Consider the following 17383-nt stretch of genomic DNA (forward strand, 5'->3'; position numbering starts at 1 on the left):
CAAATCCCTAACTATTCCTTCTCCCCATCCTTCCCCCTGGGAACCGTGCGTTTGTTCGCTAAGTCTGTGAGTTTCTTTCCAGAACCCCCAGTCTTGATTGTCACACCCCTGGAGGACCAGCAGGTGTTTGTGGGTGATCGGGTAGAAATGGCAGTGGAAGTGTCAGAAGAGGGTGCCCAAGTCATGTGGTGAGTGACTCTTGACCCCCAATCTCCACATGGATTCCCACAGTGTCTTTGCCTCAGCCTCGGTCTGTAGGATCTCTCTTGAAGACTTCAGACCTTTCCCCAGTAGTTTCTGGGAGACCTCAGCCTTTCCCAATAAATCCTGTTCTTCGTTTATGACCTCTTCCTGAAACTTCTGACCTCTACTCTTCCAGGTCTTTTTCTGGATACCTGCTATTTCTTTTTTTTTTTTTTCCCCTGCTATTTCTGACTCATTAAATTATTTATTCACCCATTCAACCAATTATCCATCGTTTGGTCCATTCACTCATGTATCCATTTATCCATCTATCTGTCCATTTGTCATCCCGCATCTATCCATCTACCCACTCACCCATCTATCCATCCATTTATCCATTCTTACATCTATTCCCCCATCCAACAAGTATTTATTGAGCACCTACTGTGTGGTGGCACACTTCAAAATACTAGAGATAAAATGGGGAGAAAATATATCAACATGGCTTCTGCCCTTATGCAGTTTATGATCTGGCAAATTGCTGGGGCATGGTGTGTATGTGTGTCTGTGTGTGTGTACTGGAGACAGATAGAGGTATTAATCAAGTCATCACACAAATAAATATCGAAGTTCTATTTTGACAAGTATATCAGAGGAGCAATAACTGATGCTGTAACCATTTTTTAATAAGAGAGAAGGACTCAGGATGTCAGGGAAGGCTTCCTGGAGGAGGTGACAATTGAGCTGATATTCAAATGATGAGGAAGTAGAATGAAGTGTGAGGAGTGGCCGAGGCAGGGAAGCACCATTTTCTGAGGCCATAATATCTGCCATATCTCGGTGACCCTGAACTTCCTCTATGCTCTGACCTCTCCCCCATGATCTCATTGTGTCTCCTGACTTCCAATGGAGTCCTGTGGCCTGTGACCACTTCGTCCTGTTTTTCTCCTCTGACCTGTGACCTATCTACTCTAGACACCTCTGTCAACATTTCTCTCTCCTCCTTTTCTTGATTTCCCTTCTGATCCCTGATTCTTGCTCAGGATTGTCTGACCCCTGACTCACCTCTGACATCCAGACTCCGGGCCAAACGGATTCCTCACTTCCCCCTCCCCCCAGGCTGAAAGATGGCGTGGAACTGACTCGGGAGGATTCCTTCAAGGCCAGGTACCGCCTCAAGAAGGATGGGAAGCGTCACATCCTCATCTTCTCGGAAGTGACCATGGAGGATAAGGGGCACTACCAGGTCATGACCAACGGCGGCCAGTGTGAGGCGGAGCTCATCGTGGAGGGTACGGGGTCTCCCGGGGGCCGGGGCCGGGGCCGGGGCCGCACTGCGCGTGCTTCAGCACACAGCTCCGAGGTGCCCAAGCCCCCCAGGCTTGGCGCTCTCCCTGACTCCTTCTTTGCCTCCTGCCCTACATGCGATTCACCAGCAGCTCCTGGGGGCTCCACCTTCAAAGGATATTCTGAATCTGACAATTTCCTTCCACCCCCATTGCCCACACCTGGCCCACGTCTCCATCCCTTTATGCCTGAATGGGTGCAGTCTCTACACTGCTCCCTCTATTTCTACACTTGTGCCCCCACCCCCATGCCAACCAGAGCAATCCTTGTGAAATGTCCACGATGGATATGGGACACACTCTGTCGTCTAGCTCAGGGGATAGGACCCATGTCAATTTCTGGTGCAGCTGACTACATTTACCAGAGATGTCACCACCCCCACCCCCCCACTCCTGTGAGCCTGTAATTCTTTCTTTAAAAATATATTTATTCGGTTGCACTGGGTCTTCGTGGTCACATGTGGGATCTTTAGTTGTGGCATGTGAACTCCAGTTGCAGCATGTGGGATCTAGTTTCCTGACATGGGTCCCCTGAATTGGAAGCATGGAGTCTTAGCCACTGAGTCACCAGGGGCATGCCCTGTAAATATTTAAAAAAAAAAAAAAAAAAAGCTTGAGTCATTGGTGGGCCAGATAAATGACGATATATCCATCTGTAGCCATAAAAAACCAATTTTTTACTCTATTGATTTGGAAGGGTTTCCAACATATATTGTTAGGTGAAGAAGCAAATATGCCACTATTTGTATGGAAGGGAAAGAGGAAGGAAGGGAAAGAGGGAAGGAGGGAGGAAAGAAAAGAAAGAAGGAAAGGAAGGAAGAAAGAAAAGAGGGAAGGGAAGGAAGGAGAAGAGAAACTGTATGTACATCTTTGCTTTTATGGCTGTGAACTGGCTATAATGTATCTGGAGATTGGATAGAGACCTGTATAGTTGGCAGTGGGGAGATGAGCGATCTCCCCTTCTATATCTACATCCTCTTATCATTTTGTTTTTTTCATAATTGTATTTATTTATTTATTTTTGGCTGTGCGGGTCTGCATTGCTGCGTGGGCTCTTCTCTACTTGCAGTGCGCGGGCTTCTCACCGTGGCTTTTCCTGTTGCACAGGCTCAGGGACAGATGGGCATCAGCAGTCGTGGCTCACGAGCTCGGTGGTTGTGGTTCCCAGGCTCTAGAGCACAGGCTCAGTAGCTGTGGGGCTTGGTTGCTCCACGGCACGTGGGATCCTCCCAGACTGGGGATCGAACCCGTGTCCCCTGCATTGGCAGGTGGCCTCCCTACCACTCAGCCACCAGGGAAGCCCCTATCATTTTTTTTTTTTTATCATTTTATTTTTAAGCCATACAAATGCATTGTTTTATTTAAAAAATTAAAATTAAAAAAAAAATGTAAGTCAGACCCCAGCCATCTTCGCAACACGTTCCACCACCCTGAGCCAATGCAGAGCCTTCTCTGTGGCCTGCGGGGTCTGCCCCAGCCTGCGTTATCTCCCACATCTGCCTCCCTCACTCTGCACCAGCCTGCTGGCTGTTTTCCAAGTCAATAAGCCTGCTTTCCTGTGCCAGGTCCTTGCACATGCCGCGCCCTTTACCTGGGGGCCTTCTGCAGCCTCCCCGCCTTCCCCCAGGCCTCGTCACTCCCTCTTGTTGTTCAGTCACTAAGTCATGTCCGACCTGAGCATGCCAGGCTCCCCTGTCCTCCAGTATCTCCGGAGTTTGCTCAAACTCAGGTCCATTGAGTCGGTGATGCCATCCAACCAACCATCGCTCCCTCTAGTTTTTGGTCTATGTGTTCCGTTCAGTATCTGTCTCCCCACTAGAACGTGAGCTTGTGAAACTTACAGGTTTTTTTTTTTTTTCTGGGTTGTTTCATGGCTGGATCCCCGGAGCCAGGGACTGTGCTTGGCCCATAGTGGGTGCTGGCCGATCCCCGCGGACAGGCCGGACCTTGATGACCCCGTCTCCTTCCCTCCCCGTCCAGAGAAACAGCTGGAAGTCCTGCAGGACATCGCGGACCTGACCGTCAAGGCCTCGGAACAGGCCGTGTTCAAGTGTGAGGTGTCCGACGAGAAGGTCACGGGCAAGTGGTACAAGAACGGGGTGGAGGTGCGGCCCAGCAAACGGATCACCATCTCCCACGTGGGGAGGTACGGAGTGCGCTGTGCATGTGGCCCGCAGACCTCGGGGTTTCAGAGAACAAAGGTTTAGGGAATTCCCCGGTGGTCCAGCGGTCAAGACCTGGTGCTTTCCCTGCGGTGGCTTGGATTCAGTCCCTGGTTGGGGTACTGAGATCCGGCAGGTTGCGTGGTGTGGCCAAAAAAAAAAAGAACAAGGGTTTATTTCATTGTGAGTCTCAGAGGTGGTTGGAGGCTAGCTGATCTCTGATGGCCATCATGCTGGACTCCCTCAGAGCCTCGCTAGAATAGCTGGGCTGCTCCCGTCTGGCCCGTGGGACCTCTCATCCCCCAGGAGGCTGGTCCTGGCATATTCCTGTGGCCCACACAGGCGTCCCAAGAGAGAGCAGAAGCGACCAGGGCCTCTGAGTGCCGTGTGCTGTCCCTGTGTCACTTCTACCACGTCCTATGGGACAAAAGAGGTCACAACCTGCGAGGTCTCCTTGCAGGAGTCACCGCTCCAGGGAGGGACATCTGTGGCCATATTTGCAGTCGGCTTCGGCGGGGAGGGAACTTCCCTGGTGGTCCAGTGGTTAAGACTCTGTGCTTCCAATGCAGGAGACACAGGTTTGATCCCTGGTTGGGGAACTAAGATCCCACATGCCGTGTGATGCGGTGAAAACATTAAAAGAAAAAAAAAAAAAAAAAAAAGGGAACTACTTTGGAGGGGAGGGTGTCTAGCTAGGGAAACAAGGGACTGGAATTCAAAGCATAGCACGTGGACGCCTGACATCAACACCTGGTAATCTGTAGGATTCTGAGTGCCGCTGTGACGCCCATGGAACACTGTGTCCGTGTGGGTCTCCTGACAGCAGCTTTCGGCAGAATGTAGCCTTTCTCTGGGTTCTGTATAAGGGCCCCTGCAGGCTGGTGGTGTCAGTAAGGGCGAGAGTCAACGCTAATGTGTTACCGTGTGCTGGGGAGTCTTCTAAATGCTTTACAACAACCCCCTCGTAGACTGTCAACATTACCCCTGCTTCATAGGTGAAGAATCGGGGGCACAGAGAGGTTAAGTGACTTGCCCAAGGTCACACAGCTACTAAGGAGCAGAGTGGGATTGGGTTCCAGTTACTAGCATTGCATTGGGCACGTAGATTGCACCGCGGCATGTTTCTCCATGGTGGTCCCCAGGACGACCTAGGCTGACCTCTACCCTGCCCGCCCCTTAGGTTCCACAAGCTGGTGATCGATGACGTCCGGCCTGAGGACGAGGGAGACTACACGTTTGTGCCTGACGGCTATGCCCTGTCCCTCTCGGCCAAGCTCAACTTCCTGGGTGCGGGTGCCTCTGGGTTTCCCACCTCCCCCGGGGGGCTCAGATGCCCCCCTTCAGGACTGAGTTGCCCTAACTGTACACTGGGGGGGTGACAGCGGGTGTTTGCGGGAGGTGGGATGTCGTGGGCCTGAATCCACCCCCACTCCCCAGGTCCCAGGGTGACGCCAGGCCCTCCCCTCTGCCTCCAGGGTGTGAGGGTGGGATAAGGGGCCCATAGACCTAACCATCTGGTCTTCTTCATCCTCCAGAAATCAAAGTGGAGTACGTCCCCAAACAGGGTAAGGACCAGGGGCTGCTGTGGTCTGTAAGCGGGAGGCAGGACCCCCGGGTCTGAGGGAGGAGGGGATGGGGGTCTGGACCCCCAGGTCTGAGGGAGGAGGGGATGGGGGCCTGGACCCCCGGGTCTGAGGGAGGAGGGGATGGGGGCCTAAACCCCCGGGTCTGAGGGAGGAGGGGATGGGGGCCTGCACCCCCGGGTCTGAGGGGGGGAGGGGCTGGAGGCCTGAACCCCCAGGTCTGAGTCAGGAGGGGCCGGGGGCCTGGACCCCTGGGTCTGAAGGGGGAGGGGCCGGGGGCCCCGGGTCTGATGGGGGAGGGGCCGGGGGCCTGGATCCCCGGGTCTGATGGAGGAGAGGATGGGGGCCTGGACCCCTGGGTCTGATGAAGGAGGGGCTGAAGGCCTGGACCCCTGGGTCTGATGGAGGAGAGGATGGGGGCCTGGACCCCCGGGTCTGATGAAGGAGGGGCTGGAGGCCTGGACCCCTGGGTCTGAGTCAGGAGGGGCTGGAGGCCTGGACCCCCGGCTCTGAAGGGGGAGGGTCTGGGGGCCCCGGGTCTGAGGGGGGAGGGGCCGGGGGCCTGGACCCCTGGGTCTGATGGAGGGGGGGCTGGGGGTCTGGACTCCCTGGTCCGAGGAAGGAGGGGCCGGGGGCCTGGACCCCCGGGTCTGATGGAGGAGGGGCTGGGGGCCTGGACCCCTGGGTCTGAAGGGGGAGGGCCCGGGGGCCCCAGGTCTGAGGGGGGAGGGGCTGGGGCCTGGACCCCTGGGTCTGATGGAGGGGGTGCTGGGGGTTTGGACTCCCGGGTCTGAGGGAGGAGGGGCTGGGGGCCTGGACCGCTGGTTCTCTATGGCTGTTGGAACCCAGCTTCCCAGGAGATCCTCTGGAGGGGTTAGGAGGCCAAGCTGTCCACTCCCAAGTTGCCCAGACTCTCTCTTCTGCCACCAGAGCCACCCAAAATCCACCTTGACTGCTCCGGGCAGACCTCAGAAAATTGCATTGTGGTTGTGGCCGGAAACAAGCTGAGGCTGGACGTGTCCATCACCGGGGAGCCCCGGCCTGTTGCCACCTGGATGAAGGAGGATCAGGTATGGTGTGGCCTCCCCGTGCCTTGACCTCTCCCTCTCAGCCCTGCTGGGTGGCTTTAGGCAAGCTGGTTCCCCTCTCTGAGCTTCACTCTCATTGTCTGTAAAAGGAGGAGTATGATACCTTCCTCAGAGAGATGAAGACTGGAGATTACATTTGTTCATCACGTGGCACTGGCCCAGCCCATGATGGGTACTCCATCTATCCCTCCATCCATTAACCTGTTAATCCATTAGTCAGTCCAGCCGTCCATCAACTCATCCATCTAACTATCTTTCCCTTCATCAATTCATTAGTCGATTCATTCAACAATCAACCCATCTATCCATGAATTAGTCCACTTATCCATCCATCCACCCATCCATCCAACAAATATTTTCATCTTGTATGTTCCAGGCCCTGAGACAGTTCAGTTTTTCTTCTCTCCTCTGGGCTTCGGTTTCCTTTTCTGTAAAATGGGGAGACTTGACTCATTCTTCATTCATTCCTTCACTGAGCAAAGCAGCCCCCCCGCCCCGAGGTTCCCTCTATGCTGGGTTCTCTGCTCATGCAGAGGATGCAGCCAGGAATCACATGCAACCCCTGCCTTCCTGGAGCCTCACTTGTGGAGAGAGGCAGACCGGTGCCCCAAGAGTCACAGTCCAGGGTGATCGGGGCTGAGATAAGGGGAGGTACCAGAAACTGTGAGGATTCAGGGGCTGGGGCCACCCCTTCCTGAGGGTATCCAAGAGTGATTCCCAGAAGAGGTGACTTCTTCTGGCTAACGATGGGTACTGATATAGCAGGGTATAGCAGGTATAACGATATAACAGATCGAGAAGTGGGTCAAGGCATCGCACGCCCCAGGGATCAGCTTTGTAACATCTTGGGGATGAGATGGTCTGGTGTGTTTAATGAAGGGTGCTGTTTGCTGGAGGGTGAGGAGGGCAGTGGTGGTGGTGATGAGGCTGGGGGCGGACCCACCAGGTCCTCTGCGGCTGGGGCCATGGGGAACCGCTGGCAACTGCTGAGCAGTGCAGAGGCAGAGGCCGGTCTGGGTTTGGAGAGAAGCTGACAGAGGCCACCCGGTGGTCGTGTTCAGGTGTTCACGGGCACCGAGGGCAGGGTCCGCATCGAGGAGCGAGGTGACATCAGCAGCTTCGTGATCGAGAGCGCGGAGCGAGGTGACGAGAGTCGCTACACCATCAAGGTCACCAATCCTGTGGGTGAGGACGTGGCCTCCATCTTCCTGAAGGTTGTGGGTAAGCGCGGGGGACCCCGGGGGCTGAGCCAGGGGGTGGTCCTCCAAGGCCTCGAGGGGTCCTCTGACCATCCTGCCTGAACCCCCCCTGCCCAGATGTCCCAGACCCCCCGGAGGCAGTGCGAGTCACATCGGTTGGAGAGGACTGGGCCATCCTGGTCTGGGAGCCCCCCAAGTACGACGGGGGACGGCCAGTCACCGGTGAGTGCCTGTCTGCCAGGGGGCCATGACCACTGACCTCCCTCGCCCCCCGACTTCTCCTTGACCTTCAAGAGTCCTCAGCATCCTCAGTGACCGCCCTCGGAGACATGGTTTTCTGTCTTCAGCATCTCACCATCCCCTCTGCCTTTCTGTCATTCTTTCCTCCCCAGTGACCTGAGGATCCTGGCTTTCACTAACAGCCGAGAATTTTCCGTGACCCCTGACTCCCTGATTCATGATCTGTGACCCTTCCCGATCCCTGGCCCCACCTGGGTGACCTCTAACTGCTCTGTGACCCTAAGATTCATGGCCTCAGACCTCTCTGGGTCATGTGACCTGCTGTGCCCTCGACTGCCCCCTGACTGACCTGTGACCCCAGGCCTCCCCGTGACTGCCTCCACTTCTCTCTGCCATGGGGGGCTGCCAGGATACCTCCTGGAGCGGAAGAAGAAGGGCTCCCAGCGCTGGATGAAGCTGAACTTCGAGGTCTTCACGGAGACCACCTACGAGTCCACCAACATGATCGAGGGCATCCTCTACGAGATGCGGGTCTTTGCCGTCAACGCCATCGGGGTCTCCCAGCCCAGCATGAACACCAAGCCCTTCATGCCTATTGGTGATGCCTCTCTGCACCCTCCCCGAGCCCCTGCCCTGCTCTGACCCATGCCCCATCTGTCACTGATCTTGGACCCTACACCCTGGCCTTGCACTCTCTCTGCACACCCTGGCCTTGCACTCTATCAACTCTGCCGACTTCTGTCCCCTCTCATCAAACAACTCAAGACTTTGACCCCCTCCAGCACCATGCACCCTTCTGACCTCTTCCCCACCCAGTACATCTGCCACTCACCTTTATGATCCCACTCTGTGCTGTCTCCTTAATGTGTCCTTGACCTCTGACCTACCACGCTAACACCTATCCCTGCCCTTGGAGACCTCACGATCCCTGGATCCCATTGCCCAAGACTGGCAATGCCACATCCTTGCTTGCTGACCTCTGACTCACCATATGGATCCCTTTCCTGACCAGAGACTCCAGCTCTGACCCCTGAGCCCTCACTGACCACCCCCCCTTTCCCTGGAATCTTACAGCGCCCACGAGTGAACCGCAGCACCTGACTGTGGAGGACGTGACTGACACCACCACCACCCTCAAGTGGCGGCCCCCGGATAAGATCGGGGCGGGTGGCATCGATGGGTACCTGATCGAGTACTGCGTGGAGGGCTGTGAGTCACCCGTCTGGCCTGGTGGGGGAGACTGACGCACGCAGAGCCCCAGTGGGCATCCAGTCCGGGGACTGCTCATGGGGCAGGTCTCTGGCGTAGTGAGCTGCCCTTCTGTTTGTGCTTGCTCCAGTCTGGGATGGGATGGGTCAAGCCAGGCCCCGAGTGACCAGCTTGTCCTCTGTCTCTCCCTCTCTCCTTACCCACTTCCTTCCTTCCTCTCCTGCATACTTCCTCCATACAGCAATACCTTTTACGCATCCTCCAAGTATTTATTGCCCTTCCTCAATTCTATTTATCCATTCACCTACCCACTCAACCTTCCATTTATCCATCCATCCATCCATCCATCCATCCATCCATCTATCCAAGTACTTATCTACTCCCTACACTTGCTTCTCTTCTGTTCTATCCATTTATCCATTCATCTACCCATCCCACCAATCTTTCATCCTTCCTTCCTTCTTTTCCTCCCTTACTTCTCCCTCCTTCCTTTCCTTCTCTCTCTCCCTCTCCTTTCTTTCTCTCCTTCCTTCTTTCCTTCCTCTTGCCCACCCAGTCATCCATCCAGCCATCTCTCTATCCATCTGAAAACTGTTTGGATCATCCAATTATCCACCCAACCAATAACATTTTTTTCATCCTTGTATCTATCTCTTCACTGCTTTCTTCTCTCCCTCCCTGCCTTCCATCCCTCTGTTTGCCTACAGGACCATTTAACCGTCTAACAATCTGTTGTCTATCTGTCCATCCATGCATATTTCCACACATCTCGCCCTCCATCCTTCACTGAGCAAACTGGGCCGACTTTGCCGTCAGCGGCTCCGTGACTCCACGACAGGCCCAGTGCCCGGGCCCTGGGGATGCCTCCCATGTGGTCCTCTCACAGGGAAGACAGGGGTGCCATATCCCAGGCCTTAAGTCAGACAGATGTGGGTTCCAGTCCTGGCCCTGCCCTACACTTTTTAACTATGTGACCTTGGGCAAGTCCCTCAGCCTCCGCTTCCTCATCTAAAAATGGCGAAGACAGTTCCCGCCTTGATGGGATGCGGTGATGACCACATCCGGGGATGCAAGCAAATGATGGATGCTTGGGCTCTGGCCAGTTTCTTCCCTTTCTTGTCCCAGCACTCTTTGCTGCACTCCTCCCATTGCCCTCCCCTCCCCAATCTGTGTTTCAGAATCTACTTTTGTTAGAGTTCACCCTGTCAACTCTTGGTCTGATCCATATTAGCTCACCAACCCGTGGCAAAGAAACCAAGATGGAAAGTCACCTATTATAGAGGCAGGAAATCCGAGGGGCCCTCTCTACCATTCCCACGTCTTTACCCTCTCTGACCCTCCATTTGCTCACCTCTAAAATGGGGATAACTGTGGAGGCAGGAATTAATGAACGAACATTAATCAGCTCCAACTTGGTCCTGAGACAAACTCAAGAAATGTCAGCTGCAGCTAGGCCTTGCAGTGGGGGCCTCGCAGTGGGGGCCTGAGGCACTGAAGGGACACAGGCCAGAGGGGGCCCCTAGGAAGGTCCTGAAGGAAGCTCCCCAGCCTGGCTCCTCTCTCATAGCTGACGAGTGGATCCCTGCTAACACGGAACCCGTGGAGCGCTGTGGCTTCACCGTCAAGAATCTCCCCACAGGAGCCAAAATCACCTTCCGCGTGGTCGGGGTCAACATCGCGGGCCGCAGCCAGCCGGCCACCTTGACCCAACCGGTCACCATCCGGGAGATTGTGGGTGAGCAGCTCCTGACCCCCCCGGCCCTGCTCTTCGAAAGACCAAGCTGGTGTGGCCACTAGGGCCGCCCCCTGGTCGGCCCTTCTCTGCCTCCGTGGGAGGTCCCCCCGCACCCCTGCCCGGCGCTGAGCCCCTCCCTGGGTTTGTACCCTCAGAACAACCCAAAATCCGGCTACCCCGCCACCTTCGCCAGACTTACGTCCGCAAAGTCGGGGAGCATCTCAACCTGGTCATCCCCTTCCAGGTGCGTTGAGCTGCGGGTCGGGGGCGGGGAGCGGGGCGCAGGGGTGAGGAGGGGTCAGCTCCCGCGGGTCGGACCCAGGCTGACCAACACGCCCCCCCACCCCCGCACCTCCCCGGGCAGGGAAAGCCGCGGCCGCAGGTGGTGTGGACCAAGGGCGGGGCGCCCCTCGACACCTCCCACGTTCACGTGCGCACCAGCGACTTCGACACGGTGTTCTTCGTACGCCAGGCGGCCCGCTCCGACTCCGGGGAGTACGAGCTCACGGTGCAGATCGAGAACATGAAGGACACGGCCACCATCCGCATCCGCGTTGTGGGTGCGCGGCCCGCGGGCGGGGAGGGGAGGGGAGGAGAGAGAGCCCGGACGCTGGGAAGGGGAGAGGCTGGAATGGAGGAGGGTGGGGCAGAAGGGGAAGAAATGCAAACGGGACGCCAGGGCGGGGAACCCGAGACCCCCCAGGGGTGGGGATGGGCGGGCGGGCCAGAGGAGGTGAGGCGCTGGACATTTAGAGATGCCTGGGCTGGCTTCTAACAGCCCACCCACCTTCCAGAAAAGGCAGGGCCCCCGGAGAACGTGATGGTGAAGGAGGTGTGGGGCACCAACGCGCTGGTGGAGTGGCAGCCCCCCAGGGATGACGGCAACAGTGAGGTCACCGGGTATTTGGTCCAGAAAGCCGACAAGAAAACCATGGTGAGCGTGGGGCCCGGGCGGGGGGGTGGGGGTGGGGGGGGTGGGGGGGGTGGCTTGAGGAAAAGGGGAGAAAAGCTAGGGAGATAGTCACAGCAGGTGTGCTGTTCCCATTTCCCAGCTGCGGAAAACTGAGGCACTGAGAGATCCGGGAGAATGGGCCGGGGCCGCGAGGGAAGACTTTTGGCTGAGATTTGGTGCATAATAGGTTTTTCCTTTTTGGCTGCACCGTGTGGCTTGTGGGATCTTATTTTCCTGACCAGAGATTGAACTTGGGCCACAGCAGTGAAAGCCTGGACTCTTAATAGGTTTTCTGTTTCTTTTTATTGAGGTAAAATTCACCTAGCAAAAATTCCTAGGTGGTGCTAGTGGTAAAGAACCCGCCTGCCAATGCAGGAGATGCAAGAGATTTGGGTTCAGTCCCTGGGTTGGGAAGATCCCCTGGAGAAGGGCATGACAACCCACTCCAGGAGAATCCCCTTGGACAGTGGAGCCTGGTGGGCTACAGTCCATGGGGTCGCAAAGAATCGGACATGACTGAAGCAACTTAGCACACATACATTTTTAAGTGGGATTTCCCATCTTCCCCATGTTGTGCAACCACCCCCTCTATTTCATTCCAAGACATTTTCATCACCTGGAACGGATACCCCGTGTCCATCGAGCAGTCCCTCCCCTTCCACCCCCCCCAGCCCCTGGCGGCCCCCCATCTGCATCCTGACTGTGGATTTGCCCATCCCGGGCATTACGTCTGGACACAGTCACATGCTGTGAGCTTTTGTGTCTGGCTCTTTTCACTCAGCATCATGTTTTCCAGGTTCATCCACATTGTAGCTGGTATCCGTGCTTCCGTGCTTTTCATGGCTGGGTGCTATTCCCTTGTTTGTTTGGTTAGTTTTGGCCACACCACTTGGCTTGCAGAATTTTGCTTCCCCAGCTAGGGATGGAACCTGTCGCCCACTGCAGTGGAAGCACAGAGTCCCAACCACTGGACCTCCAGGGGATTCCCCGACCAGTCCCTGGCTGGAATGGACCACGTTTTGCTTGTCTGTTCAGCCGCTGATGGGCACCTGGGCTGCTCCTGCCTCCCGGTCATTGTGAACAGCACTGCTGGGAAGGGCAGGTTGTGAGCGAGGCGTCTGCTTTCCTGACGCCCTTCCTGGGTCTGTGTCCCTGACTCTCCCGGCCCTCCCCTGTCCCCCACGCTGCAGGAGTGGTTCACGGTTTATGAGCGCAGCCGGCACACCTCCTGCACCGTGTCCGATCTCATCATGGGCAATGAGTACTATTTCCGAGTTTACACCGAAAACATCTGTGGGCTCAGTGACTTGCCTGGCGTCTCCAAGAACACAGCCCGGATCCTCAAGACAGGTCTGGCCACCCCCACCCACTCAGGGTCCAGCCTGCGTCCCCCATCTATCTCTGGGTTTGTTTGGTTTTTTTTTGAAGTGTCACTGATTTACGATGTTGTGTTAGTTTCAGGGGTACAGCCAAGTGATTCAGTTCTACATATATGTATACTCATCATTTTTCAGTCTTTTCCCATGCTGGTTATTACAGACTGTTGACTCCTCTGATTCTCCTCCTGGATTCAGAGTTGGTGGCGCCTGGTGCTGGAGAGGCGGTCGGGGACGGTCCGGGTCAGTCCCTCACAGGTGCATCTCCCCTCCCCCAGGTATGACCCTCAAGTTGCCCGAGTTCAAGGAGCACGACTTCCGAACGGCCCCCAAGTTCCTGACGCCTCTATTAGACCGGGTGGTGGTGGCTGGTTACGCTGCAGCTCTCAACTGTGCCGTGAGAGGCCACCCAAAGGTGCCGTGTGTGTGTGTGTGTGTGTGTGTGTGTAACCCTGGGGAACATCTTCACCTTCCAAGGTGAAGCCCTCTTGCCTTCCCACTGCATGGGCTCCTCCTCCCTGAGTTCTCTCTCCTCTGCTCATGGGATTCACTTTTAGTGAAAAGTGTTTCCTTTATTTGTATTTAATTTGGTCTGAGCCACGTGGCATGGGGCATCCTAGCTTCCCAAACCAGGAATTGAACCTGTGCCCCTTGCAGTGGTAGTGCGGAGTCTTAACCACTGGATCACCAGGGAAGCCCCAGGATTTGCTTGCTTTTAACCCACTTCCTGTCTCTCTCCTCTAGCCAGAGTGCAAGTCTCAGCTCATTACACTTCGACTTCCCTCAAAAACAGGAATCTTTGGGGTGGAGGGGGTCTAACACTTCAAGGCTCCCTGTTATCTTCCTGCCCCATCCAATCTCCAGGCTGCTGTCTGGGAATGCAGATACTTGCAGTCTTGAACTCCCAAGGGCCCACCTAGACCAGGGGCTGCAAACTACGGCCCTCAGGCCAAATCTGTCTGCCACTGGTTTCTCAAAATAAGATTTTTTAATCCTTTTTTTCTTTTTCTTTGCTTTTTTTTCTTTTTTCTTTTGCTTTCACATTACTAAATAAGATTCTACTGGAACACAGCTGTTCACACTAGTTTGTGTGTTGTCTCTGGCCCAGAGACCATAGAGCTCAGTTCAGGTCATTCGCTCAGTCGTGTCTGACTCTCTGCGACCCCATGAACTGCAGCCTGCCAGGCCCCCCTGTCCATCACCAACCCCTGGAGTTCACCCAAACCCATGTTCATTGAGTCGGTGATGCCATCCAACCATCTCATCCTCTGTCATCCCCTTCTCCTGCCCTCAATCTTTCCCAGCATCAGGGTTTTTTCAAATGAGTCAGCTCTTCACATCAGGTGGCCAAAGTATTGGAGTTTCAGCTTCAAAATCAGTCCTACCAATGAACACTCAGGACTGATCTCCTTTAGGATGCACTGGTTGGATCTCCTTGCAGTCCAAGGGACTCTCAAGAGTCTTCTCCAACACCACAGTTCAAAAGCATCAATTCTTCAGTGCTCAGCTTTCTTTATAGTCCAAATGTATAGTCTCACATCCATACATGACCACTGGAAAAACCATAGCCTTGAGTAGATGGACCTTTGTTGACAAAGTAATGTCTCTGCTTTTTCATATGCTGTCTAAGTTGGTCAAAACTTTCCTTCCAAGGTGTAAGCATCTTTTAATTTCATGGCTGCAATCACCATCTGCAGTGATTTTGGAGCCCAGAAAAATAGTCAGCCACTGTTTCCATTGTTTCCCCATCTATTTGCCATGAAGCGATGGGACCGGATGCCATGATCTTAGTTTTCTGAATGTTGAGCTTTAAGCCAACTTTTTCACTCTCCTGTTTCACTTTCATCAAGAGGCTCTTTAGTTCTTCTTCACTTTCTGCCATAAGGGTGGTGTCATCTGCATATCTGAGGTTACTGATATTTCTCCCAGCAATCTTGATTCCAGCTTGTGCTTCTTCCAGCCCAGCATTTCTCATGATGTACCCTGCATATAAGTTAAATAAGCATGGTGACAATATACAGCCTTAACGTACTCCTTTTCTTATTTGGAACCAGTCTGTTGTTCCATGTCCAATTCTAACTGTTGCTTCCTGACCTGCATACAGGTTTCTCAAGAGGCAGGTCAGGTGGTCTGATATTCCCATCTCTTTCCATAGAGCTCAGGAAGCCTAAATCATTGACTGCCTGACCCTTTTCACACATTTTGCTGTCTTCTGGTCTAACTCCAATTTTTAGCATCAGCCCCGGTAGGACTACTGTGGATTCCATCACTGCTGTTTACTATTTTATTCACTAACTCCATTTGTTCATTCATTCCATTCATTTATTCCCCTACCAATTCATTTATTTATTCAGTTCATTCATTCACTTCATTTGCTTATTTACATCATTCTTTCATTCTTTCAACACACATATTTCAGAGACTCTCTATGTACTGGTGAATTGAACAAGGAGTTCCTTTATATTGGGGAAGATGGCCATTCCTCTGAAATCACACGTGCGTGCGTACTAAGTCGCTTTAGTCATTTCTGACTCTTTGCAACCTTATGGACTGTAGCCTGCTAGGTTCCTCTGTCCATGGGATTCTCCAAGCAAGAATACAGGAATGGGGGCTTCCCTGGGGGCTTGGATGGTAAAGAATACTGGAGTGGGTTGCTGTGCCCTCTTCCAGGGGAATCTTGCCAACCCAGGCACGGAACCCAGGTCTCTTACATCTGAGCTGGCAGGCGGGTCCTTTATCACCAGTGCCACCTGGTTGACAATGAAATTATAAAGGGTGGGGACTACCCTGGTGGTCCAGTGGGCTAAGAATCCACCTTACAATTCAGGGTACGAGGATTCGGATTCGATCCCCGGTTGGGGGACTAAGGTCCCACCTGCCAAGGAGGAACCGAGCCTGCGCTCCGAAATCAGAGTACCCGCATCACAGCAAAAGATCCCGCGTGATACAACTAAGACCCGAGGCAGCCCAATCAATCAGTTACTTAAGAAAATTAGAAAGGGTGGAGGGTCTGCTAGGGAAACGCAGGCGGTTGTGAGAGTGTAAAGCAGGCATTCCTGTACCAGTCTAGGACCCGGAAGTGACCTGGGAGCGGAGACCTCAAAGACAGGCAGGTGCTGTTCAGGGGGCCTGACCGATCTGAGGAACAGCAAGGCCGCCCCCGGGTTGGACAGAGAGGGAGGGGCGGGAGGTGAGGGCAGAGGACCGATGGGGCCAAATCACATAGGGCCCTGTGCCACCACAAGGGGGAGCTCTTGCTCTTACCGAAGGGGAGACTGAGGGTCAGAGAGGAGGGACTCATCCACGATCCGCCAGTCAAAATGAGGGGCTGGGAGAGCCAAAGGGAGGCTCCGCGCTGCCTCCGAGGCCCCGTCGTGCCAACGCGCAGGGGACCCTCCGTCACGTGGCTTCCTTGTCTGCTCCGCTCAACAGCCCAAGGTGGTCTGGATGAAGAACAAGATGGAGATCCGCGAAGATCCCAAGTTCGTGATGACTAACCACCAGGGGGTCCTGACGCTGAACATCCGCCGCCCGTCCCCCTTCGACTCGGGGACTTACTCGTGTCGGGCCGTCAACGAGCTGGGGGAGGCCCTGGCCGAGTGCAAGCTGGAAGTCCGAGGTGAGCCTGGGGGCGTGGGGGGGGGGGGCAGTGGTACCCTTATACTCCACCCGCCTGACCCTCATCCACGGCCGTTACAAAGCTGACGGTGCGGGGCAGACCTGGGCCCTCTAGGAGGACGACTGGGAAGCCGATTCAGACCCCAGCAGGGACACAGTCATGTGCGGGGGACAGAGGCAGCACAGGGTGTTGGCGGGGGGGGGGGGGTGGCGGGTAGCACCTGACCCCGCCTGGGCGGGAGTCTGAGGTTCTCCAGAGGAGCTGAAGGACAAATAAGAGGTGAATGAGGATGAGAAGAGCTTAGCAAATGATCACTAAGGCTTTGAGTGCAGCTGGGGAGGTGTGTGGACACAGCATCGAAACCGTCTGTCATGGACAGTGGCAGAGGGCCGGGGCCGGGGTGGCCGGGAGAGTCCGGAAGACAGCCCCCTTCCACGGCCTGTCCCCAGGCTCTGTGCCTCCGGCCCCTGCCTCTCTGCCCCACAGCCTCAGCCTCCTTTGCCCTCTTCTTCCCGAATTCCGCCCCAGCCTTGTCTTTCCAGTTCCACCTCCCGGCCCTAGCGGGCGCTCTGTACCACAGCTGACCTGCGCACTGCCCTCCTAGGGCTCCCCCAGCGGCCCTGGGACCCTTCATCCTGGTGTCATGGTCCTGAATCTGCCACCCCCAGCCCCTCTCCAGCCTCAGGTCCCC

At 55.1% G+C, this 17383-nt stretch overlaps 1 protein-coding gene across 2 annotated transcripts in view; it reads left to right on the forward strand.

The window, feature by feature from the left end:
- The window catches only part of LOC133054670 (myosin-binding protein C, fast-type), a 35199-nt gene that overhangs the window by 17068 nt on the left and 748 nt on the right, over positions 1-17383 (forward strand). For both annotated transcript variants that reach the window (XM_061139885.1, XM_061139886.1), the window contains 17 exons: positions 83-188; positions 1303-1475; positions 3510-3675; positions 4872-4978; positions 5227-5256; positions 6205-6344; positions 7424-7583; positions 7679-7783; positions 8211-8399; positions 8876-9010; positions 10578-10745; positions 10901-10989; positions 11110-11305; positions 11540-11679; positions 12888-13047; positions 13352-13488; positions 16506-16692. In XM_061139885.1, the coding sequence (XP_060995868.1) occupies positions 83-188; positions 1303-1475; positions 3510-3675; positions 4872-4978; positions 5227-5256; positions 6205-6344; positions 7424-7583; positions 7679-7783; positions 8211-8399; positions 8876-9010; positions 10578-10745; positions 10901-10989; positions 11110-11305; positions 11540-11679; positions 12888-13047; positions 13352-13488; positions 16506-16692 (2388 nt within the window). The remainder of the gene's footprint in view (positions 1-82; positions 189-1302; positions 1476-3509; positions 3676-4871; positions 4979-5226; positions 5257-6204; positions 6345-7423; positions 7584-7678; positions 7784-8210; positions 8400-8875; positions 9011-10577; positions 10746-10900; positions 10990-11109; positions 11306-11539; positions 11680-12887; positions 13048-13351; positions 13489-16505; positions 16693-17383) is intronic.

Source organism: Dama dama, chromosome 4 (assembly GCF_033118175.1).
Source record: "Dama dama isolate Ldn47 chromosome 4, ASM3311817v1, whole genome shotgun sequence".
NCBI classification, from domain to species: Eukaryota; Metazoa; Chordata; class Mammalia; order Artiodactyla; family Cervidae; genus Dama; species Dama dama.